This window comes from Hippoglossus stenolepis, chromosome 7, assembly GCF_022539355.2.
Source record: "Hippoglossus stenolepis isolate QCI-W04-F060 chromosome 7, HSTE1.2, whole genome shotgun sequence".
NCBI classification, from domain to species: Eukaryota; Metazoa; Chordata; class Actinopteri; order Pleuronectiformes; family Pleuronectidae; genus Hippoglossus; species Hippoglossus stenolepis.
The window spans coordinates 24,967,197-24,993,838 of NC_061489.1; the positions used below are offsets into that span (position 1 = coordinate 24,967,197).

The window sequence follows — 26,642 nt, forward strand, 5'->3', positions numbered from 1 at the left end:
AGGAGAGAATTGTCTGTGCTTGGCCATCGTCCAAATGTTTCTTATTATCTTTTATTAATCCAGGCCCCCCGCGATGGTACGCGAGTTCAAGCATCTGATGTTTTCTGCAGCTGAGTACACAGGCGAAGGAGGCACGAGCTCTGGGATTGTGCATGTTTTTGTTTTGGTGGATTGTAGCTGACGCGTTCACACTGGTTCCTGCAGGGAGCCGCAGGAGGGAACGACTACAAGTGAAGAGGTTGGAAAAAGTGTTTCGTGCAGCCTGCAGATCTCAGCGTTTCTCCACGTCCCTGAACGCTGGAGCTCCGAATCCCCTTAAATACGTCCCCGCATCTCTTCTGGTGATTTACAGAAACCGAGCTGAACTTTGTGTTTGGAATAAAGATCAGGCCGTTAACTGTGCCATTTAAGGAAGGATTACAAAGGGGCAGCGTGAGGAAGGCAGATGTCTGAATCCCTTTTTTCTCCTCAGGTTTTTCTGCATTGCGGCATGTTTTCATCTGCTATTGATTTAAATCCAACCCCCAACCCCCCAGGGCCTTAGCGAGCCCTGTTTCGTCACCGTGCCGGGAGAAAAACGCTTAGATATTTTGCTGAAAATAGAAAATAGAACCTCTCCTCGCTCGGATTCCACAGACACTCTGTGCCGTGCACCTTAAAATAGATACCTCTCTGCGGAGATTAAATCTACGTGCGTCCAAGACCCCAGGAAGGACGCCTGAAAGATTTGGTTTCAGAGACATTGAGCCCTTTTGAAGTGTTCTGCGCTAATGCGTGTTGATGGAAACCCAAACCGGTGGCCAGAGATATTTGCTTGACTCGAATGCAGCGGGAGCGTTGTGAGTGAACCTCTGCAGGACCGTGAGTTGGTTCAGTGTGGATCCCGGTGCAAATGGCAAGTCATGTGCAATAAGTGTCTCAAAGGTGCTCACGTGTTCCTGTGTCTCCTCCACCAGCCTCCACGTCCAGGTCTGTCACGTGAATGGAAAGAAAGTGTCCCGGTGAACTCACTGAAGGGAAAAGTAAACTGCTGTTGTCACTGGTGGTTAATTTTCTTTTCCCCACTCCATCCTCAGGTTCTCCTCCTCTGAGCGGAACGGGCACGGTGACGGTCCTGGTGGACGACGTGAACGACAACGTCCCCATCTTCACCTCCTCCATGTTTCACACCACCATCATGGAGGACGCCCCGACGGGGACGGACGTGCTGCTGGTCAACAGCTCGGACGTAGACGTGGGCGTCAATGGAGTCATAAGGTAGCGATGAGCATTAACAAAGGTTTTCATTGCTGTTCGTCTGACAGATTTTCTTGAAACTTTGTGGAAGGATACAGACTAGGCCAAAAAAGAATCTATTAAATTTTGTCACTTTTATGGAACTGATATCGATGAGTGTGTGAAACTTGCTGCAGCTTGATTTAAATGTAATCGACTGCCGGGCCTTGGCGGACGGAACATCTTTCCTTCTTCTGAGGACTAATGGAAAATCTGAACGTTTGTCGCTATGGACGTTTTTTTGTTTTAAAAACCATTTGATCCTCATAAAAGAAACGATTTGTTTATTGTATTTCTCATTTGACCCAGTTTTGTGGGTTTTTTTATAAACATACACTTTCTTGTGAAGAGGCCTCTTTAATGCTTTAATTAGAGAGTTGAGATGTGGTGACACACAACAAATGCTCATGTTTACATGTATTTATGGCTTCGCTGCTCAGTAAAACACTTTAAACCATAAAATATCAGCCGTCAGACATAAGATTTCATTCACTTATTCTGTCCATTGTTTGTCCATGTTTGCAACGGACTAGTTTTATTAGATGACCTCGTAATGAAAACATAACCCACAACATTGGACTCAAATAACACGAGTAATTAAAAGAGTCCAAATCAAACTTGTTATTATTTAAAACGTTTGTAAATGTGTTATCTGGGAAGGTTATCCTGGATCTGCCTGTTTATACAGATCCACACTTTAATTGGTTCCTCCACCAGGTTTAATGGAAATCAGCTCTGTAGTTTTTACGTAATCCTGCTGACGAACAAACAAACATGAAAACACAACGTCCTTGGGGTTAGAAGAAAGATCCTGCAAATACATCCGACCAATTCCCTTTAGTTAGATTCATGTACGCAACAGAAGATGCTGTAATTCGCACTAAAGGTTTATTCAAAACTTTTAAATAAACAGATTAATGCAGGAATACAATCTTTTGTCCTCACAGAACTAATTAGGCCGTTTTAGTGGAGTCTTGTCAGGCTTTGTGCAGGTCCAGTTACTGCTGTGAGTAATCAGGTCAGTGTTAGTTTGCTTTGATTCCCCGGTGTGAAAATACCCTTTCAGGACGACGCCGGGCTTTGGCTCCGCTCGCGGCTCCAGCGAAACGTTTTACCTCATCGCCAGCTTTGTGAGATTCCAGGCCGATGTGGCAATCGATGACAGGAGTTCAGGGGGAGAGCGTAGCGCTGTAGTCAACACCCCAAGTCATTGTTTGGGCTGCTATTCTGGAGCTGGACGACAGCGTTTTTCACACTCGCAGCCCCCCCCCCCTCCACAGGGGAGCTTGTCAGAGCTTCTGGTCGCTCTCTCTCAAGCCGGACGCCGAGGCAAGTGTGGCCCCGCCTCTCTCCTCTCCAACCCCACTGGGTACACGTTGGGGGGTACCCGAGTGTGCTCCAGTTTCCCAAAACTTCGTAATGAGGACGTTAATTGTCCGTGACAGTACGAGTTGTGCCCATCAGGGGTTCCAGGGGGTTCGAGGATCTTAATGGAGACGAGAACCGGCTCTAACCTTCAGTTTTTAGTTTTGATTCTCACAGTCCATTAGATGTGAGACCACGAGCATCTGTGGACAGTTTCTGTTGTTGACGTTGTCTGAAAGCTTGGACGTCCTCCCTGCATTCGCACTCTGTTCTGTTATTTGTTGTTCCATCTCTTCCATTCTCCTTTTTCAAAATATGCACTGGTGTGTATGTGTCAGTTTACATTTACGTCTGCGTCCCGCTGGAGACTTGAGAGACACGGGGAGAAACAAGACGTTTATATGTGAGCTGAAGAGACGGAGCGCTCCGGCCTGATGGGATTTAACATGTTAATGCGTGTTTTGTTTATTCATCATACGTGTTAGATATCTATATATATTTTTTACGAGTGGCTAGTTCCACAACAGTATAAGTTCCACTGACTAAGATAAGTGGAATCAAGGAGTGTGGAGCTGTGCAGCCTCAGCGGAGGAGACAGTCTGAGCCACCGGGGCTCTGTGTGTGCAGCCGAGCAGAAAACAGTGGCTGCATTTGATAGAATATGAGGCCGGATGCCTCAGTCACTTAACTCACCGGTTTGATGGCACGCCAGCACAATATGGTGACCATTACTGATCATACTTCTGCATGTTCCTCCGTCAAATGTGTTTCTGTGAGGCTTGAAACGGTGCCCTCTATAGACCGCAGTGTGACAGTGCTGAACAAGTCAGAGAATATGTAGAAATATGTAGAAGCTGTTGTGTGTGTGTTTACATTAGAAACAGCTTTAACAACGCAATCACCTCATTGTAACACAAGATGTGCTCGTTATGCAGGAAATGAGTATATTCAGTGGGATAATTTGATGAACTAAAAGAGTAATAGCATGTAATTGAATCTGTTTAATTTATTTGAGACACACTGGTTTATGCAGCAGTTATAAAAATCCATTTTTCCATGAGAAACATTTTTTTTTATCATGCACTTCTGGTTATAGAGGATATTCACAAATAAATAGAAAGATTTATGCAGCTTCCAGTTTTATCCACCATGAAAAGTGCTGTACAGTACAAGCCACATTCACCCCTTCACATAGTTGGCAGAGACACGGAAGATGATACTTATTTGCCCTGATAATTATTGGAAATCTGTGTCAGACATGGAATGAAAACAAATGTAGAAATGTCAATTAAAAATGATCATTTAATAATGTTCCTGTGGTTCAGGATGTTCATTAGAAAATGACTCCGCCAGCCCGAGTTGATTACTGGGATCAGAAACACGCCAGCACAAATTCAATTAGTCAGTGAGTGAATTCATCCCTTGTTCGTCGAGCTTCTGCTGAAACGTTGCTCTTTGTTCTGTCCTGCAGCTACAGCCTGACAGGAGGACACGGCCAGTTCTCCATCAACCCCGCCACAGGACAGATCATTACCAGCTCGCTGCTGGACCGAGAGGACCGGGCCAATTACCAGCTGCTGGTTGTGGCGACTGACGGAGGGCAGCCCGAGGGCCTGTCCAGCTCCGCCACTGTGTCCGTGACGGTGGCGGACATCAACGACAACCCTCCACGCTTCCACCACCACCCCTACGTCACGCACATCCCTGCCTCTACTGCAGCAGGTTAGTAAGAATATGCTCATATAAGTTATTATTTATAATTAGCGCTTTGTACTACATGTGCAAGATTATAAATGTTGGATATTATTACACCTTCAGGGAATCCTTTCAAATGTAGTACTGATGGTCAGAGGTCAAAGGTCAAGGTGATCTTGCAAAACCCTATTTATGCCTCATTTACGCATTATCTTAAGAAGGCCTCGAGATAATTCTTTCGAATTTGTCATTCACTTTGACTCGTGGATTAAGTGATTTAGATTTGGTCGGTCAAAGGGCAAAGGTCAAGGTCACGGTGGCCTCACATACCATGTTTTGGGCTTTTTCAACATGATATCTCAAGTCGGCCTTGAGGGAGTTTCATCAACTTGCCACTTGGCCTCAAACAGGAACTGATTAGATTTCAAAGGTCAAAGGTCAAAAGTCACTGTCACCTCAAGAGTCTGGGATAAAAATGTAAATCGACTGAATCTGCGCTGGTTGGTGGAGATTTAAAACCGTTATAATAATACGGTTTGCAAAACTAATCTCTTTTCTCTCATGTGTGTCCTCAGGGTCTTTGGTCTTTGCTGTGACTGTCACTGATGAGGACTCGGGTTCCAACGCCCAGATGCACTACTCCCTGATGGGCCGCAACTCTGAAAAGTTCAAGATCGACCCCGTCAGAGGAGCCATCACCGCCATCGAGAAGCTGACGGGAAACTCAGAAGTCACCCTCACGGTCCGAGTAAAAGATGGCGGCAGTAATCCCAAAACGGACATGACCACTGTGACAGTCCGCTTTGTGACTGGAGGAAACTTCCCCGTCATCAGGGTGAAGGAGCACACGTTCACGTTCCCCGAGAGCCAGTCGACGAACCACGTGGTCACGACGGTGACCGGGTCGTCTATGAGGGGAGGACCGCTGTCGTATTACATCGCCAGCGGCAACCTGGATAACGCTTTTCATATCGACCAGCTCTCAGGCGAACTGTCAATCAGACACTCACTGGATTATGAGCACATTCAGAAGTATGTTCTCTGGATCGAGGCCCGAGATCAGGGCTTCCCGCCTTATTCCTCCTACGAGAAAGTGGAAATAACTGTGCTGGACGTGAATGATAATCACCCGAAGTTTGACAAGGATCCGTTCCACGCTGAAATACTGGAGAGCCTTTCGCCTCAGCGGGTGCTGATGGTGTCGGCTGTTGATCTGGACAGCGGGCCCAACGGACAGCTGGAATACGCCATCATTGACGGCAACAAGGAGAATAGTTTCAACATTAATCGAGCGACTGGTGAAATACGAAGCACCAGGCCGCTGGATCGAGAGAAAGTGGCCCAGTACGCTTTGAAAGTCAAAGCCACCGACCGCGGGCTGCCGCCTAAAAACACGGCGGTCAAAGTGTTAATCAGCGTTCTGGACGTTAACGACAACGCCCCGAGGTTTTCCAAAATCTTCAGTGCGACAGTGGCTGAAAACGCCCCGGCGGGTTACACTGTCACCAGAGTCACCACCACGGATGAGGACGCCGGTTCAAACGCCATCAGCCGATATTCCATCACAGACACGAGCCTCCCATTCAACATTAACCCGAGCTCAGGCGATATAACCATAAGCAGACCGCTCAACAGAGAAGACACCGATCACTACATCGTCAAAGTGTCGGCCCACGACTCCGGTTGGACGGTGAGCACAGACGTCACCATATTCATCACAGACATTAACGATAACGGCCCCAGGTTCAGTCGTCCCTCTTACTATCTGGACTACCCTGAGCTCACTGACGTGGGCGCCCTGGTGACACGGGTGTCCGCCACGGATCCCGACGAGGGTTCCAACGGCAGAATTTTCTATTTCATCCGGTCTCAGTCCGAGTATTTCAGAATCAACGCCAGCTCTGGAGAGATATTTGTGAAGCAGCAGCTAAGATATCAAAACTCCACGGGTGCCAGTAGCATAAATATTAATCGCCACAGCTTCATTGTCACCGCATCCGACCGGGCGGTGAAGCCTCTGCTGAGCGAGACAACAGTAATTGTAAATATTGTAGACAGCAATGATAATCCGCCTGAGTTCGATTCCCTGAGCTACTTTACCCCCGTCACCAAAAGTGTGAAGGTCGGCACCAGACTCATTAGAGTCGTAGCTCAAGACAAAAAAGACTTTGGCCTTAATTCTGAGGTGGAATATTTGATAACAGGTGGAAACAGCTCGAGTAAATTCAAACTGGATAAAACGAGCGGGTGGATTACTGTCGCCTCCTCCCTGACATCTGACATGAAGAAGACTTTCCTCATTGACATCACAGCGAGTGACAGAGGAAACCCTCCCCTGTCGGCGCGGACGTCAGTGCGGATCGTGGTCACAGAGGAGAACCACCACACGCCTGAGTTCTCACAAAGCCAAATCTCAGCCACTGTACCAGAAAGCCTCCCTGTGGGAACAGCCATAAGGACCCTGTCTGCTAGAGACAAAGATAAAGAAATGAACGGCCTTATCACCTACAATATTACTTCAGGCAACGACAAGGGCCTGTTTTCACTTAATAGTAAAACCGGAGTGTTATCCCTAGCTCAGCCTCTGGACTTTGAAGAGAAGCAGCAGCACATGCTCAGAGTTTCTGCCACTGACGGCGGCTGGATCGCAAAAACGAGTTATGTCTCCGTCACCGTGCACGTAACTGACGTAAATGACAACCCTCCTGTGTTTGACCCTGACGAGTACTTCCCCACTGTGCAGGAGAACGTTCCCAGTGGCACCACCGTGGTCAAAATGAACGCCACAGACCGAGATTCAGGCGCGAACGCAGTCATGGCTTACGTGATACAGTCATCAGACAGCGACCTCTTTGTTATTGACCCAAACTCTGGCACCATCACCACGCAGGGCTTCTTGGATTACGAGGCTAAGCAGGTCTACCATTTAACATTGAAGGCCTTCAATGTCCCAGACGAGGAGCGCTGCAGCTTCGCCAACGTCAACATTCAGCTGAAGGGAGCCAATGAATACGTACCTCGCTTTGTCTCCAAACAATACTACTTTGAAATCTCTGAAGCCGCTCCAAGAGGCACAGTGGTCGGGGAAGTGTTCGCCAGTGATCGGGACCAGGGGGTTGATGGAGTGGTTTACTACCTCATTTTCGGGAAGAGCAGAAGAAAAGGCTTTGGCATCAACAAGAAAACAGGTCAGATCTACGTCACAGGTACTTTAGACCGTGAGAAAGAGGAGAAGATTTCACTGAAGGTGTTGGCCAAGAACGCGGGGAGCATCCGCGGGGCAGATATCGATGAAGTGTTTGTGAACATCACGATTCTCGACGCCAACGATCCTCCCGTTTTCACCCAGGAGCTGTATGACGTGCAGGTCAGTGAAGGTCTCTCTCCAGGCGGTCTGGTTACCTTCGTGAGCGCCGATGACTCAGACTCTGTCCCGAGCTGGAGCAGATTTTCTTACTCCATCTCTCCTGAGTTTGATAAAAGTGTGTTTACTATCAATCCGAAGACCGGCCAAGTGTCTGTGGCTGCAGAGCTGGACAGAGAAAAGACTCCTGTGTATAATCTGACCATTCTAGCTGTGGATACTGGCACTCCTCCTGCAACCGGCAGCACCACAGTTATTGTGAATCTGGAAGATATCAATGATAACGGCCCCACTTTGACAACCGCTTACGCTGAGGTCATGGAGAACCAGAGAGCTGGCAGTGCAGTGGCAACACTTACAGCCTCTGACACGGATCTCCCCCCCAACCAAGGCCCCTTCTTATTCAGCCTCCTCAGCTCTGGCTCTGCAAACAGCTACTTCCGCCTGAGTCCAGCTGGAGTGTTAACTACGAGTCGGGAGATCGACAGGGAGCAGATCAGCGACTTCTACCTCTCGGTGGTGATCAAGGATTCTGGCGTGCCTCAGATGTCCTCCACAGGAACCGTCCACGTCAAAATAAACGATCAGAACGACAACCCGTCAGAGCCGAGGTCCATGGAGATCTTTGTCCACTACTTTGGAAACATGTTTCCCGGCGGTTCCTTGGGAGACGTCAAACCCCAGGACCCTGACATTCAGGATAGGTTCCACTGCTCCCTCATTCCTCCGTCCTCCGGTCTGTTCAGTGTCCCGACTGGAACGTGCAACCTCAACTCTAAAGCCCGGTCAACGGACGGAACTTTTGAACTAACCGTCCGAAGCAGCGACGGCGTCCACGGCTCAGTCAGTAATACGGCCAGAGTCCTCTTCATGGGCTTCACTAATGCGACAGTGGACAACAGCATTCTCATTCGACTCAACTCCCAAGGAGTCAAAAACTTCCTCACCAACCACTACCTCAGCTTTTTACGCATTGCCAACTCTCAGCTAGCAGGACTAGGCACCGGGGTGCTCCTGTATGGAGCGTTTGAGCTCAACAATCAGACTTTCCTGATGGCAGCTGTTAAACGTGGCCATGGACAATATGTCAACCCCAGCGGCGTGGCCACATTCTTCCAGAGTATCAAAGACATTTTATATAGACAGAGCGGGGTGCAAATAGATGCGGTGGACCATGATCCTTGCACTCATAACCCATGCCAGAATGGAGGCAGCTGCAAGCGGCGTCTCAGTGTCGGGCCCGATATGAAGACAGAAGAAAGTGTCCCAGTGATCCTTGTTTCAAACCACCCCCTGCAGCCGTATGCCTGCAGCTGCAGGCCAGGATACACAGGCGCTCTGTGTGAGACAGACATTGACGAGTGCCAGCCATCGCCCTGCCACAATGGCGGCACCTGCCACAATTTGGTGGGAGGTTTCTCCTGCACCTGTCCTGAAGGTTTCACCGGGATGGCCTGTGAGAGGGATATCAACGAATGCCTCTCTAATCCCTGCAAGAACGGGGCGCTGTGCCAGAACTTCCCAGGCGGATTCAACTGTCTCTGCAAATCCGGCTTCGCAGGTAATGCACACACAGGAGTCGGGTTTTATTTTGTGACCACACTCGCTCATGTTAGGCTCAGGAAGAAAAAAAAGAGAAACAATGGAGACACTCACTTAATAATGTAGTCACAGACAGAGCTTTAGGTCCAAGGAAAATATTTGCCTCTGACTGTCTCCAGGAGGTGTTGTAGCCACAGCATGGAAGCCAGATACAGTTTTGTTTTTGGATTACTTGTTGGGGGGTATCTGCTGTGATGTATATCAGCCTGTCGTGTTTGCTTTAATAAAAACGATGATGCAAAGCTGACCCCGGTCAGGCCGTGAGTGTAGACTCCACACACAGTTCACAACTATCACATTACTCTTTGTGCCTTCATGTGCATGCAGCTATGGCCACACACAGATACATTTCTAATCCAACTGTACACAGAAGGATTTGTTAATCAAGGATTTCTCGTTTGGCTCCGTTTTGACTTGTAAGACAAATGAGCTGCTTTATAAAAGATCCAATCAGGCTTTTTAGTTTGGAAACGTAATGAATACACAGCGTTATTACCCCTGATAAAAGGGGAGTGGATTTTAAGTGGAATTACTTCGAAGAGTCATTTAGATCCTGTATGATGTCCAGCTGCGGACTGCAGCATCTGAAAGACATTTTCAAAGTAGGCGATTTGCCTCAAGTCAACTCATTACTGTCCCTTTTTATTATGACGATAAAAAATGACCAGAAACCTCGAGGTTTCATCAAGATAAATGACCCTCCTGAAGAAATGCACCTATTGACTTACAGTAGTTTGCATGCCCTCACTGTGAACTCTCAACTTCCTGTTTTCCCCGCCTGCTTTTTGGCAGCGCGATCCGTCTCCATTAGGCAACTTGTCTCTGGATTTACGTGTATTCGTCCGTTTTAAAGGAGACATGTTTTCTTCTCCGGTGTTTCTTCCCTCCAGTGTGTTTATAAAGGTTTCTGCAAAGTTAAAAAGCCCAAAGTTTGCTGTAAAGGGAGAAAACACGACTACCGGGGCATCATGATGTCCCGTCACGATCCGTATTTGCATAGTTTTCTGAACATTAGAGCTCGTAAACACTTTCAAGTGACGACACTAATTAAGATTATGAACCTGAATCTGAGCAGAATATGTCTCCATTAAGTCTTTTTGCTTTGTTCCAAGCCTGAAATATTTGTTTTCATACCCCAGCCTCTTGTTTTTTTTATCACTGATCGTGTTAAACTCGTTCATTGACTATGTGATGACAATCCACATTCATTACTGTTTTTCTCTCTGCACTGCAAAAAAAAAAAAAAAAACCTTTTTCTAAACGTAATTTGATTTTGCAATGACTTTTTTTTTTTTTAAATCTGATTATTCTTAGTTGGAAGATTTTGCCAATTGAGTGAGATCATTTCCCTCTGAAAGTTTCAAGATGTTGCTTCGGATCAAATGATGTCATCGTCTGACGAGTGATCCAAAATGTTCCAAAATAGCTTCTCTGATTTCAAGTGTTTAGAATAAGTGAAATTGCACGAAAGCAGGTGAAACTACACCTTCAGCTCGTGTGATTTAATGGTTGTTTGAGCAGAAATAAGACTTAAAGGCTCAAAACAAGATGAAATCATTTGTACGAGCACAGTTGTGTGTTGTTTTTTTTTTTGCAGCTGTGAGGTGATGAAAACCCTGCAAGTGAACTGTGTTCCCCTCGGGGGCTTTTTTTCTGTGTTGTCTGCCACCTCATCCATTTTAATTTGTGTTGTTCTGTGAATTCAGGCAAAACGTGTGACTCCATCATCAATCACTGTGAGTGTAACCCATGTTTTAATGGTGGGTCCTGTCAGAACCGGGTGGATGGATATTACTGTCACTGTCCGTTCGGTAAGTAATGGTCGGAAAACCTTCGTAGGGTATTAGTGAGCTGTGCAAAATTGAACATTTTCACATGTGAAACCTCCCTAAAGAGAAGAAAGTTATCCCATGATTTCATGAGCAAATGTGCACATTTCATTTACTGTCTCCATTTTTCATGCTGTGTATTGTTTCTGTCTTTAATGAGAAGTTTTAAACTTTTCAAAGATGCCAGATTATTATTATCCAACTGCAGTGACAAAGCCGTGATATCTGCTTTCTTACATCTAATCACAGAACATATAATGTTGCTCAGTAGAGACTCCAGTTTATCGGCAGATATTTTTATCGCCGCAGCACCGTGAATCATTCATTGGCTTCCTCTGATTCCTCCGTCGGTCTGTTTTTATCCTCAGGGGTTTTCGGCAAGCACTGCGAACTGAACAGCTACGGCTTCGAGGAGCTCTCCTACATGGAGTTTCCGTCCCTGGATCCCAACAATAACTACATATATATTAAGTTTGCAACCCTGCAGAGCAACGCGCTGCTCATGTACAACCACGATAACCAGACCGGAGACAAGGCGGAGTTCCTGGCGCTGGAGATCTTCGAGGGACGGATGCGCTTCTCCTTCAACCTCGGGAGCGGAACTTATAAACTCATGACCATGATAAAAGTTGCAGATGGGCAGTTCCACACGGTCATCGCCAGGAGAGCTGGGATGGTAAGAACGCCTATTTCTATTGCAGAAATTAGCTCATATGTTAAGTGTTTTTCATCATGCATCATTGCATAAGTCTTCACTGAGTGGCTCAGTCGTTCTTAAGGTTAAAGGAGCATAAGCATTGAGGAAAGTCTGAGGGAAACCACAGGGTGTGGACTGAGAAGGTGTTCTGCACATTCAATAGCTGCATTTTATTCCAGAAAGCTGCGTCCAAATTTGGCGTTATATTCTTTTTTTCTTTTCACCATCAGATGATAATTAAACTCCCCCCAAAAACCACGGGGAGCTCAGTTTATGGTTTTCAAGCTTTGTAATTATATTTTATTGCCCGTTGTGATGTACAATAGGAGGATCCAAAATGGCCCTGAAGGTTGAGTGTCTGTCTCCTTGCGCTCTGAATGAGAGGCTTCTCGCTGCCAGCAGCTCAGTGGCAGGGAAAGAGGGGGGGGGGGAACCAAGCAGGCCCTGTCAGACCTTCTATGAAATAGCTCTCCTGCTGGACTTCAGATCTGTCATTTCTCCCCGTGTGCCGGGAACTTTCAGAGGAAGCTGGTAAAATCGTTAAATTGTCCGTTTTGAGATGGCGCAGAGTGACGGGATGGAAAGGAACAGAGATCAGGAACAGAGCCCGTGAGTCTGTCTGCATGTAGCGAGCGGAACCTGATCCACGGTGTTTGTAAAAGGTGCTTTGGGTTATTTCGGTGGCCAGAGTCTGTTCTCAGTCCTGAGTTAACGTCAAAAGCAGAAAGACACGGTCATGCACTGTTTCATCAGGAGAGATCCAAGTAATCAGAGGGAGCAGAGGGTTCACAGATGATCGCCGTGATCAGCTTCACCATCTGCATCATTTTGTCTGTGACAGTAAATGGAATGGAAATTGTCAGCAGCACCAGGATCTCCGGGTTGAGTGTAAAGTAATCTATTACCACAGATTGGAAAATGTTGATGTTGTCAAGATTCATCTAGAAAAGCTGTCACACGAGAAAAAGAAGAGGAAGAAGAAGAGATATTCACACTGCAGAGACTTCAGTCCTGTTGGATATCAGAGGTTAGAATGTAGAAATGGAATAAATATCGTCATGTCGTGCAGTCGTCTCACAGCAAGAAGGTTGTGGGTTCAAACCTCCCATCCTGCCAGAGTCTTTCTGCATCATTGTTTTCCCCTCATGGCCTCATTTTCTCACCGACCTGGTTTCTTAGGTTTGTAACATCACAAACCTGGCTGTTAGAATCCATTTGTTTGCTGCAGCGTTAAGGTGGAAAGACTCAGACATGGTGTTGGCTGCTTCTTTCCTATGTTTTTCTTAGTCACATTAATAGGGTTAGCATGTCAGGGGACAACTTAAAATTCCATTCATCTGCATTGAGTCAGCGTGGAGGCCGAGGTCGTATAAATAAGAAATAGTGAGACCCTGTGACATGAAGAGATCGCAGCTGGGAGCGTCCAGAAAAAGCTCAGCGAGAACAAATAACAGATTTAATTCCGAGAACGAGGTTTGCAGACGCAGCTTCTCTGGAACTCATGAGCGTCGGCCACTAATCACCAGGCTTCTGATCATCCGAATTATTTGTCCTAGAAACAAGCAGAAAATAAACGGCCGAACAGCAGCGACTCAGCGCCTGCACCACAACTGAGAGCGATGCCACGGCCGCTACATTAGTCACGGCTACGCAAACAGTGATCTTCACATTTCCCCTTCAGAATTCTCCAAATACAGAAAAAAAAAAAACGCAAAACAGTCATTTCCTAAGTGTTTTTATTTTCTCTAGAGAAATACTTGACAGTGAATGGCAGCGTACGAGAGGCATGACGGCACGGACTTTGATCACAGCTCAAACCTCTAATGGAATGTTCATGCGGTTCTTTACGGTTCCTCGGTGGGCGTCACGAATGTGTCGGGGGGGAAGAACGAGTCCTGTTGTTTCTCGCCGTTCTCGTTGTGTTTGCGTGGGTTTGTGTGTTTTATTCAGATTTGGGTCTGAGTACGTGTCCTTGTGTCGGACTCGCACTAAAGAGAGGGAGGGAGTGTACTCGTGGATGTTGCCTCTTCAGGACCCTTTCCTGCTTGTGAGACCTCATGAGGACAAGAGCTCGGTACAAATGAGGCGTAACATCATTTCTGAGCTCCTGGTGAAGGTTAGCGGTTACATGTGAGTTGTGGTTAAAGTCAGGGACAGACTGGGACTTAAAAAATGTCCCTGGACTTTCTAAAACCAGACCAGCCGCAGCGCCCCCTTCCTGCTGCTAGTCCTGGCATAAAAACATGAAATTTAGTTTTTCTTTTTCGGCTGATTTTTGTCCGTCTTGCTCGATCAAGCAAAAAAAATGTCTGCTCGCGTGGTTCGCAGTGCGATGGCTACGGTACCGCAATTCAGTTCTGCATGACACACCACTCCGACTGGTGGTTAGGCATCAATTGGTCATCGTCAAGGTTTTAGGGATAAGGTTTTAGTTAGGCTGTACACGAATGAATGGAAGTCAACACAAAGTCTGTGTGTCTGTGTGTGTCTGTGTGTGGGTGTGTCGAGCTCCTCTGGATGGTTTGTGTATGAGATCCGAGCCGGTGTGGTCCGTGTTTACTTAACATCCGAGAGAGGTGGAGCGTGATCGCCCTGGTTTTTCAACACTTTCACACACTTTTCCGGACAGTTTCCTCCGAAGCTCATTTCTTTTCTTCCTCATAAGGTCGTTCGCTCACAGGGCAAAAGGGAGAGGGAGGAGGGAGAGAGGGAGGGAGGGAATAAGAGAATAACCCACATCTGGGCAAAAGATTTAGTGCCATTAACGGGAAGTAGGAAATGTTTGCTGTAATCTATGGCGTTTTTGTGCCACTCTCCCATCAACCACTGGGAGGGAATGATGAAAAATAATTGGCCTCCGTGCCTTGTGGTGGACGAAACTCACACCAACCATTGAACATGACTTAGTTCCACAAGCGCGCAGTGAGGAATGACTGGGTGGAACCAGAACCCTGGAGAGAAAGTTATGTCCACAGTCCGTGAGAAGAGGTTCACTCTCATGGGTTTTAGATCTGCACACAATGAAGTTCTGTTAAGACGACAATCATGTTGCAAACAATAGGCTTTTGATGATTTTTTAGATCCTGTCCTGTTCCTAACACGCAGCACTGGGCAGTTTGGAGCAGTGGTCGCAAATCACTGTTGCTATGTTTACGCCTTTAGCATCTTCACTACTCCAGAGTCTGGGGCTGAGTTGTAGTGTGGACATGGAGAAACTGAGACGTTTTGAAACGAGGACGTGGTTTCTTTTCTGCAGCACCACGAGGACACGTCGTATCTGGCTCCGTTCACTGACAGTGACGCAAACCAATGACATTTCTATTCAAGAATATCAATAATTATCCCAAAACCACAATAGACGGAGGCACAGGGACTTCACAGCTGTTAGGATGACACATATCTCTGTTCATCTCACAGGCTGCGTCTCTGACTGTGGACCTGTGTGGTGAAGACCAGGAACCAGGCTACTGTGCTGTGAGCAACGTGGCAGTGCACACTGACTGGTAAGAACATCACATCCACACACACGCACACGCACACACACACACACACACACACACACACACACACACACACACACACACACACACACACACTAAAAGACTGTTGACAGTTTCTTTTCCAAGGTCTGGAAAAAAAAAAGAAAATTCACATTTTCCATGTCCTGCAAAATAATGGAAAATAATACAGGGCTGATAGTTATTTTTTTTTTTTTTTATACCTGCTGTGAACATATTTGCCTAATTTCCCACAGCTGTTGCGTTTCACAATGAGCCGACAACAATCCTCTTTGTGCGGTGAATCAACACCACAGTCACCAGAGCATCAGGAGTATTTCTCGTTAGAAAACGTAGAAGCAGAGACGTTCGACCCTCTCGGCCCCCGAGAGAAGCAGCGTCTACTTCTGACCCGTTGCACGTCGACTGCGTTTGACAGCTTAAACCAAACAGTGTGTTTTTTTTTTCCCAGCTTGGGAACTGGTTTCTGACGGTTCCTCCAACTGAGTTTGACTCATCCAATGAGACGGAAATTTGCTTCTAAACCCCAGAAAAGCTTGTAAAAACGAATAATATTCCCTCAAGGTTTAAATGTTCCTTTGACTTTCAGCAGGGTGGAATGAATTCATTCAATACAGTGTTATTTAAAGTTTGAAGCTATATATAGAATAAAGAAGACCACAAAATCAAATGCAGATTCATGGAGGAGGAGCTCGTAGACTTTATTGTGTCTGGAGGAAAAACAAATTGTTCACGAAATTGAATTCTTTTACATATTCTTTTGATTATATGACAGAAAGAGTCAAAAGGAAGTTATGTTTTGCAAATATACGACACGTGATGCAAAGTGTCGTTAAGTTACCGGATGGTCACAGCTTTAATGCACAGACTGCTCTGAGCCAGGCCTTGTGGGGCGAGAACCTGAGACTGAGCATGTGTTTTTGTGTGTTTGTGCGTGTGTGTTTGTGTGTGAGAGCGTGTGTGTGTGTGTGTGTGTGTGTGTGAGACAGATCGATCCAGCAGACGGGAAAGGGCCAGAAAGGTCTGCAGAGGGTTTATTCAGTAATTGTCCTGGGACCATGTTATTGTGAAACTCACTGACCCGCAGTGTCGTTCTGTTGGGAACGTGTGTGTGTCTGTGTGTGTGTGTGTGTGTGGCTCTGAATACCTGCATGTGGAGCATGTGGATTTCTGTACATGTACTTTTGTCCCTCTGTTCAAGTCTTTGTGTGCTTCTGTTCCTCTGTGTGTGTGTGCAGGATCCTGGACGTGCAGCCCAACAGACTCTCGGTGGGAGGCGTCAGGTCAATAGAACCCGTCCTTCATCGGCGCGGTCAGATCGCCACCCACGACTTTGTCGGCTGCATCATGGAGCTCGCCGTCAACGGCCGCCCGCTGGAGCCCAGTCAGGCGCTGGCATCGCGTGGCATCCTTGACAGGTCGGCAACCCCCCGGCCCCGCCCCTCCTCTGCCCTCCTTTCACCCTCCCCTCCCTCCCGGCCTCATCTGTCCGTCTTCTCTAACCTCGTCCACTCTCGCTGTGGGACATCTGTTCACACTCTCAAACCCTCTCCAGAGTTCTTAAAAAGATGTTTTTTTCATACAAATGGCAGATTTTTGACGAGGGAAACCAATTGCAGAAATGCAGAGATTTTTTTTTTTTGTACTTCTCTGTCTTGCTGGTGAATAGTGAGGCTCGGACAGATCTTTTAATATGCTAATTCTCTGGGGTTCTTTATGGGGTTTTTGTTGTATAGGGAGAGAAATCACAGCTCATCTGCCCCCGCTTCTTTTTTCGGTGGGACCCCCCTGGCTGCCGACTGTGCGGCTGACTTGTCAAACCGACTGTCTGATTGTCACTTTGTGTGTCGTTAGATGTCCGAGACTGGAAGGAGCCTGCACCGCCAGCCCCTGCAGACACGGGGGAACCTGCTTGGACCACTGGTCCTGGCAGCAGTGCCAGTGTGTGGACGGATTCACTGGCAAATTCTGTGAGAAATGTAAGCACAAGCGCCTTTGTGATGCTGAGGTTGCACTTATTTAAGAATATTCCATCATGATTATTTATGATGCTTCCCCGTGAATCATCAAACTGCACCATGCAGCTTAATATAGGCCACACTGCTGCAGTCTGGGCTTTATTTTAAAGCTTTTGTGTTTTTAAATATACAGACATGAGAGAAGTTACAAGTTTTTAGATGCCGCAGCGTTTCCCACCAAATTAATTCAATCAAGAGCGTCGGCATCTGTGGCACGTGCACACGCACAGTCGTCGCTCTCACGTGCCACAGATGAGTGACAGGTACTAAAAAGTGAAATACAAGTTCTCACGTGAGATAGAAAACTGCATCGCATGACACTTGTGGGTACTCGCACAACGGCAGCTGAAACTATGAGGTCTGACTGCTTGGATTGTAAAAACATTGTGGCTGGTAGCGTTAGAAAGCACAGGGAAAAAGTGCTTCAAATATATTTATATGAGGAGTGTTAAAAATAGTTTTGGTTCATTATGAAACTGAGGCAGGAAACATTAGCTGCCACAGTTTAAATAATTCATGAGAAACACTGTTTCTAAGGTTCAAGAGCAAATTATTACCATTAATCAATATCATGACATTACTTCTAGAAACTAATAAGATCATTACTGAGGCGATGTGGGAACTTCTGTAATAACCCACTGTGGATTTGTCTCTGTTTACTATCAGGCTGATGGTATTTAGGTCAAGTTATTAAAATTCCTCACCAATCATGTATATACATCAGTAAAGGTGTACATTCATGTTCTTGCTCAAGGGCACACAGGCCGCTCCGGGGATTGACCTGCATGTCTCAGCTATAAACAGATCTTTAGTGAGAATGTTAAAACCCATTTGAGGTTATGGCAGTCGGATTAGAGGAAAGTCATTTGGAGCAGCAGAGTGGAAAGATTTAATATTTCTACATTTTTATAAAGTTGCCTTCTGAAAACCTGAGTCAGAGCTGGATTGAGGAGATTCTCTATCTTTCTCCCGCAGACATGTCGGCGGACACCGCCCTGTCGCTGGACGGCACCGGCCGGCTGGATTACTCCCTGAAGTCGGGCCCCAAGCGCGACGTCCTGCTCCGGCAGTCGCTGCAGGGCTCGTCCCCGGACCCCGCCGGGCCCAGCAGCCTGGAGGTGAAGTTCAGGACGCGCGGCAAGAGCGGCACCCTGCTGCACGTGCAGGAGAGCAGCAACTACACCACTGTGAAGGTGAGAGAGGGCAGCGCACAGAGAAACGTATTGTACCTTTCAAAATAAAGGCCAGGAGTTAATTTAATATTCCTGTTTTTGCGGACAGGGTACAGACTGTACTGCAGCTAAATGCATTTCAAGCAGCTAGTCCCTGTTCTTCCTCTTCCTCACCAAACATCTCGTTTACTGACTTTTCGTCAATAAAACTCTGCTGGAATCTGCTTCAATAGAATGAGGACTATGAGGAAAAACAAACTACATTTCCCACAATGCATTAAGCTGTGCTCTCACAAGTATTTCAGCGAATCGTCCGTCAGACGTCTTGAAAACTATGACATTGTGAATAAGTATGTAAGTTGTAGTTAGTGGATTGAGAACAAACACGTCTGCATATCTGAACGCTGTCTACTTAGATTGCCCCCCCCCCCCTCTATAAGCAAACTGCGTCTCATCCTCCTCCCTGTCGTCCCATTCCTCTTTCTTCTCCTCTCGCACCCCCCACCACCCCCACCTCGCTCTGACTGATCCTGGGCAGCTGACCAAAGAGTCCTGCAGTCTCATTCATCCTCTTTAATTTTCCTTTTAGACCCTCCCCTCCCTCCCCCACCACCACCACCAACCCCTTCCCACTTTTGTTTTCGTTTTACTATCAAACATTCTCGCTTATGATGATTTTTTATTTTTTTTATTTTTGGGGTTTCCAGCCCCGAGCAGCTTCTGGTGCTCATCAAATCACCATCACAGCTTCCTGAATACTCCAGACGAGGGACCATTCCAAGTGCTTTAAAAACACAGTCGGGCGACAGGGGAATGCACCGTGCATGTGTACATATGTTGAGAGGGAGAACTATATATACTGAGATATGAAAAAAAAACAAGATGTTTAATAGATAAACCTCCATGATTGGTTTTCCAGGTTTAGCGCTCTCAGTATTCTTTGGCTTGGGGGACTTTCTGCTTTTCCCATTTTAAATCATTTCTTCCGGAAGCTACTTATCATTGCTGATTTTTGGGGTCTTTGAAAGGGAGGGGATGGGGATTACTTTTCCATCGGCGTGGGGAGTGCACACATGAGATTATCATGCACGTGTAAACCGCAAATTTGTTGCCCAGTGCCAAAGTGAGCCTGATTAATTTCTTTTAAAGATGGAGATCCGTCCTTCCTTTTCTGGAGAGGATCTCCTCCAGTGGGTGTTTTAGATTTTTCTCTGAATTTGTCGTGAACAAGTTTCTGATCATCATCTGGCTGCACACACAGACACACACACAGACACACACACACACACTGACACACACGAGTTGTGAGAACATGATTAAGTGCCGTGTGTCCCGCTGGGGGAAAGATTTATGAGCGTCGAGCTGCATTTTTCTTCTCAATCTCTGACCTCAGCAGCAGATTCAGAAAACAGCGCGGTGGTTGGTTTTGTGGAAAGCGAGTGAAGGTTTCCTCTCGTCACTTGTCACAGACGCTGACAAGATAATCCACTGATCAGAAAAACTTTCTCCAAAGATTCTCCACAAAGAAGATTATTTATTTTTCCAGTCTGTGTCATCATTGATCTGCTGACTGATATGTGTATTAGCAGAGATAGATGCCGTCAATTATATATATTATATCACAAAATAACTGATACCCTGCTCATTCTGCCTGTGTTTTTCACCCAGTAAAATCTTTTTTCATCTGACTGGTGACCACTGCGCTCAAACCTCCACCTCTGTTCTCTCTCCCGCAGCTGAGGAACGGCAACATCCAGTACATCTCAGACGCCGGCGTCGGTGGGAAGGTGGAGCGGACCGTGGGGGACGCAGTGCTGTCGGACGGCCAGTGGCACACGCTCCAGCTGGTGAAGAACGGCTCGACCACTGTGCTCCAGGTGGACAACGGCCACCCCCGGGTCATCCAGCATCCCACGCAGGACTTTGGAGGTCTCGGGGTTGTGACCTTCTCTCTGGGAGGGATCCCACCCGGACCTGCGCAGCAGAAAACTGGAGCAGGTGAGGCTGGAAAGTGTTTCTGTCTCTAGCCGAGTGTTAAGAACTTTATTTTCTGGCCTGTGACTGGAAGATCGCCAGTTTGATCGCAGACTGGGAGGATGGATCTTGGCAGGGGAGGTGAAAGAGTAGTTTTCCACTCCCTCATTACCACAACTGAGGTGCCTTTGAGCAAGCCCCCCTTTAATCCCCGTCTGCTCCAGACATGAGGATTTCACAAGAGAGATTTTCTCCGTCCAAAGAAATTACAAACTGTGATCAAATGATCCACTTAACGTCATGAGGAGTGTGTAACGTATGTGGTGGGAGAGGGTCGTGTTTCGTTTAAGGAGCTGCTGACTGAGGCAACCATAAAGAACTTCATTATCATGACTTTCATCAGACAAGAGTCTAATGATGATCTAAACGTCGTCTCAGAGGTTTTTTACCCTGTCGAGAGATCGAGTTTTAACAAGAACTCTGTCATATTTAACACCCTGTCCACACTAACGCAGATGTGCTGCAGAACAAACTTTATCCTCGTTGGTTTGAGCCTCTTGTCCACACGCACACAGTGTTTTCAGTCACTAAAACATAACATTTCATAAACTGTTCATCTGTGTGAACGTATAAAACTTTCTCAGCCAGGAACTAACTTTTCCAATTATTCCAAAACCACATAAACACACAATTACTTTTCTCGTTTGGACGCAGACGTTCCGTAAAACTAATTAAAATAACACCAGAGGTCCGAGGGTTAAAAACGTTGCTCTCTCCAGAACATAACCCTGTTGAACGTGCACTATATTTACACACGTGTTTGTATGTGTGGACGAACATGGGTATTTACGTGCTGTGTCAAACACACATGCTGAATCTCTCAAAAACTGGCAGCCGACCAAGAAACTCACCCACTCTTCACCCGCTGTAAATTACCGACGCAGCGGTTTTCACATGTTATGGAAACCTCCTCTGCACGCTCACATACAGTGCACATGTGAGACACAGCTCTCAGGATCCTGTGAGCCCTTATAAATCCTCTACAACCCCCTTTTTTTTACTCCTTCCCCCAAAACGAATTAATAGTCTGCAGCTTAAACTGCTGACCCTGTTTGGTGTCCGTCCAACACGACTCCATTAAACTGGCTGGAAATCCGTGTTCTGTTTGACACTGCTGAGATTTACCTGCTTTGAATTTACAGTAGTTGAGTAAATGTTTCTTCATCAGAGAATCATCTGTGCACAAAACAGCAAATTCACTTTATTTGGCCTCGTCTCGTAGCCGCTGCCTTTGAGGACTTTTTTTTTTTTTTTACAGTTCTCGTCTCTTTTCCACAGCCTCTCGTCATAGTTTAGACCTAAATCACAGACGAGATGTCCTGAAATGTGAGTTGAGAACAGTTTGCAGAAGGTGAAGGAGACGGTTTCCACAGGGAGGTCATAAAGCACAGGGAATTTCAGAGATTCAGGGGGAGGGGAGAGTCGAACCCGATACTATGGACTAATAAGGTAAAAATGAGCAATTTGAAGGATTTCTTGACCTGTTTTACACGAGGACCCGGGCATGTTTCAAAACAAACACATCCTGAGCACGCAGGTCCGTGGCAGGCTGCCCGTCCACCAGCCCCTGTGCGTCTCAACCCTCGTGTGCTCTTGTGTACTCACTTTTCAAGAGCTAATGAAAAGACACGAATGGATTTAATCTGCACTGGGATAAATTCAATAAAATCTATTTACATCGGTGAGGCAGCGCTGTGAGGCAATACACAAAGCGAAGGATTGAATTAGACACAGAGACGTTCATCCGACCCAGATGTGTGTCTTGAAGCTATAATGGCGCTGACGATAGATTCTCTGTTTGAGAAAAGAAAATCATATTTCTCCTCTCAAATTGGCTACTGATAGATGCGCCCCATTTTTAAAAATATGATTTTTTTCTTTGCAGAGGTGCTTTCTACAAGGGAATTTCTCTAGTTATTTTTTTTATTTTTTGTCCGAAGCTTGAACCAATTACCCGTCTAAACAAAATTCCTTTAGCCCTGATTATAACTCCCAGTTCCTGTTATTTTCAAGGAAGCGATCCAAACTTGGCAGAAATTTTGAAAACCCATCAATTGGTTATGATTCCCCTCCCGGCCACTGTTATGTCCTTGTTAGCTGCTGTTGGCCGTTTCTCATTTATTTGATCCAGTTCTCACTCTCATTCATTCGCAGGTTTCGATGGCTGCTTGGCCTACGTGAAGTACAACAGGGAGAACCTGCCGTTTACCGGAGAACACAGCCTGGTGACCTTGACCAAGACCAGCTCATCGGTCAAGATCGGCTGCAGAGGTCCCAACCTTTGTGAGAGCAGTCCGTGCTGGGATGGCCTGATGTGCGTCAACCAGTGGTACACGTACCAGTGTGTCCCGCCCGGCGACTGCACTTCTAATCCCTGCCAGAACCACGGCAGCTGTGTGCCTGATCCCCACTCGGGTTACACCTGCGTCTGCTCCGAGTTCTACACAGGAAAGACTTGTGAGACCTTGGTGGCCTGTCTGGGTGTCCAGTGTCCTGAGGGTACTGTCTGCAAAACAGCCAACAATGGTGGCTTTGTCTGCAGCCCCAGCCCCACGGCGGAGACGATGGTCCTCCCCATCTGGGCGGTGCCCGCCATCGTCGGCAGCTGTGCCACTGTCCTCGCCTTGGTGGTTCTCAGCCTGATCCTGTGCAACCACTGCAGGGGCCGCAACAGGACCAAAGTGCCAAAGGAACCCAAGGAGAAGAAGCCCAAGGAGAAGAAGAAGAAAAAGAAGAAGGGTAGTGAGAACGTAGCATTCGATGACCCAGATAACATCCCGCCATACGGAGATGACATGACGGTACGGAAGCAACCGGAAGGGAACCCCAAACCGGACATCATAGAGAGGGAGAACCCGTACCTGATCTATGATGAAACAGACATTTCCCACAACAATGAGACTGTGCCGAGCGCCCCCTGCGCCCCCTGCAATGGCCCAGAGGCGGATATTGAACATTACGACATAGACAACGCCAGCAGCATCGCTCCGTCAGACGCTGACATCATCCAGCACTACAAACAGTTCCGTAGCCACACACCCAAGTTTTCCATCCAGAGACACAGCCCACTGGGCTTCGCCAGACAGTCCCCGTTGCCGCTCGGAGCAACAAGCTACACCTACCAGCCGCAGTACACGCAAGCGCTGAGGTCCACGCCGCTCAGCCACTCCCACTCAGCATGCCCCACCCCCAACCCTCTGTCCAGACACTCCCCCGCCCCGTTCAACAAGCCCTCGTCCTTTTACCGAAACACCCCAACCAGAGAACTCAACCTGGCTCGCCGTGACGGCAGCCCACTGGATCTGCACAATGACATGTGCCAGCCACCGCCCATGTTCAACTACGCCACCCGGCTGGGGAGGCGCAGCAAGAGTCCGCAGACCATGGCCAGCCACGGCCACACGTCCAGGCCGGGCAGTCGGCTGAAGCAGCCGATAGAGCAGATCCCCCTGGAGACGGGGCCGCCCGTGGGGCTATCCATTGAGGAAGTGGAGCGTCTGAATACTCCACGCCCACGCAACCCCAGCATCTGCAGCGCTGACCACGGGCGCTCCAGCTCTGAGGAAGACTGCCGCAGGCCGCTGTCAAGGGTCCGCAACCCCGCCGACGGCATCCCGGCCCCAGAGTCCTCTTCAGAAAGTGACTCTCATGACTCCTTCACCTGCTCGGAGATGGAGTACGACCGGGACAAACCGGTTTCCTACAGCTCCCGCGTCCCCAAGCTCTCACAAGTCAACGAGTCGGACGCTGACGACGAGGACTACGGCGGGAGGCTCAAGCAGAGGCGTTACTCGAGTCGGAGGGCAGAGGGAGGGCCGGGTGTTTCCCAGATGCCCCCTGGTGAGCAGCACTACACCCTGCCCCACAAACTGGGCCAGCAAGCTGGGGGCTTCAACTGGGACAATCTGTTGAACTGGGGCCCCGGCTTTGGACATTATGTTGACGTGTTCAAGGACTTAGCTTTGCTTCCCGAGAACGCGGCGGCAAAAGACATTGAAATGAACAGTGGTGATGGTTCAGTGACCATTTTAAACGAAGGAGAAGCTGAGCAATATGTATGAGACTATTTATTATGATGTACAATATGGTGACGTTCTCCATTTTTAAAAAAAACAAGAAAAAAGGAAGACTGTACATTTCAAGAGAGCATTGGACTCCATGTTTTTTTTTTTTTTTTTACATTATTCAAAAATAATAAGACGACTTTCAATGCAGTAAGGCAGAAAAACAGCACCTGTAACATGACAGATTTTGTCATTATCCACCTTGGAATAGTTTACCAGTCTCTTCTCGGTCCAAACTCCACTGTACAATCGTGCTTTCATCTCTCCGAGGCCTCATTACAACGGATCCATTGACGCCGCTCGGCTCAGAAAGATAAATCCCTCTGTCTGAATCCAATTTAGCGACTGCAAAGCTCCATTCACGTTATCTTGATCAAACATTTCTGTTCTGCGTTACCAATACGGCCTCTCCTCTCCCAAAAAAACTCCTGACACATCCACAGCTGAGCGATAGGAGCGGAGATAACATTAACACTCACAGGAAGGAAATTCCCAAAAAAGAAAAACTCCCGGTGTCTTGTCTTTTTAAGGGGTCAATTTTCAATTAGCTTGAAACGAAGCATGTGTGTATTTGATCTGACTGCACCTGTTACTGACAGGATGCGCCCCCCCCCCCCTGAAAGCCAGTTGTGGCTCGCACGGTATCCGCACCTACGTTATGATCGGACTGTCTCTGCCCTGGTGTGTTTCCCCCTCAGAAGACTGGCTAAACGCTCCAAGAGTGAGGATTAATGAAGTCTCCTGCCTTACAGACATTTGAGGATTTCAGTACCGGGGGGGGGGGGAACGCTTCCTCTTTTGTGTTTGCGGCCTGAGTCGAGTAGAAGAAGACTTTGTTTGTTTCTGGGGAGGGCGGGTGTAGAGCTGTCTGTCACAGATTTGCATTTTCTGACAAAGCCAAGTGTTTTTCAGGCAACGACGACGACGATGATGATGATGATGATGATGATGATGATGTTGATGTATGATGATGATGATGATGATGATCGTATAAACATGACCCCGACTAAAAACACTATGAACTTGTGTACATTTTTTTAATTCATGAGAAATCATGGAGTCATTTGTTGGTGTCTTCGTCCATTATTTTGACATGTATGGTTTCTACATTTTTGTACTGTTTATTAACTTAAATTACTTAAGCTGTGTTTTTATGGATATTTTCATATGCTGAAATGTATGTCCTTACTTTCGGGGAAAGTAAGATTGAAGACTTATTTTTTACATTTGTTACGTATGTAACATCAGTATTTTCCACTTTTGATAAAACTATAACATGCTGTATGCTTTGTACCTGTAAAAAGCCAATAACAGAATAAAAAAAAAAGTATTTATTTACATGCAGCTGTAGAAGCGTTATTTCCTGCGAAGGTAAGCGACTAATTCACGAGTGAAGGATGCATCAGGTCAGTCTCGTCTGTTATGTGACGTCTCTTTCTCATTATTATATTTGTTTTGTTCTTGAGTTTTAGTTTATTTCACAGTCGCAATCCGTTGCATGTTACGTCCATTTGCTTCCTGTCACGTTTCCCTGTTGTATTCTCACACGGGCTCACTCGGACAGTTCCTGACACTCGACAAAAGTTCCAGAAAATGTCTGCAGCGAGTTGAGAGCAAGTCTGAAAGCTGCTTAAGATGCATGTAAGCATTGGCTATTTTTAAAAATAGCCACCTTCCAGCTCAGATTTCCTCTTTTCCCAAAGCTGAACGTATTCCATATTCAGTGTTCTCTCCGTGTGCTGTCTTTAAATAATACTCAGTCTGAACAAAACATTTAAAAAGGCATTTCGGGACCCGAGTGTAACCGAGACCACCTCGCTCACAGCCAAGCAAAACATCAAGCGGCGTCCGCGACGCTAGGCCCGATATTGCTTTCAGCAATTATTTACATCTGGCTTATTGAGCAGAACCCTTTTTTTTTGTCATAGCTCAGTGATCCGGTATGCAACATGCTTATCTTCTCCGTCATCGAGAGGAGAGAGAGGCCGCGAGAGAAAACGCAGGGAGCC

General features: G+C 47.0%; 1 protein-coding gene across 1 annotated transcript in view; it reads left to right on the forward strand.

The window, feature by feature from the left end:
* LOC118112127 (protocadherin Fat 4) overlaps window positions 1–25,971 on the forward strand; it is a 103,193-nt gene extending 77,222 nt beyond the window's left edge. The window contains exons 7-17 of the mRNA XM_035161171.2: window positions 1,077–1,257; window positions 4,112–4,362; window positions 4,911–9,260; window positions 11,008–11,112; window positions 11,499–11,806; window positions 15,245–15,330; window positions 16,584–16,763; window positions 17,200–17,324; window positions 18,339–18,556; window positions 20,272–20,533; window positions 22,724–25,971. Coding sequence (XP_035017062.2) covers window positions 1,077–1,257; window positions 4,112–4,362; window positions 4,911–9,260; window positions 11,008–11,112; window positions 11,499–11,806; window positions 15,245–15,330; window positions 16,584–16,763; window positions 17,200–17,324; window positions 18,339–18,556; window positions 20,272–20,533; window positions 22,724–24,630 — 7,973 coding nt within the window. The 3' untranslated portion in view covers window positions 24,631–25,971. The remainder of the gene's footprint in view (window positions 1–1,076; window positions 1,258–4,111; window positions 4,363–4,910; window positions 9,261–11,007; window positions 11,113–11,498; window positions 11,807–15,244; window positions 15,331–16,583; window positions 16,764–17,199; window positions 17,325–18,338; window positions 18,557–20,271; window positions 20,534–22,723) is intronic.
* The last annotated feature ends 671 nt before the right edge of the window (window positions 25,972–26,642 follow it).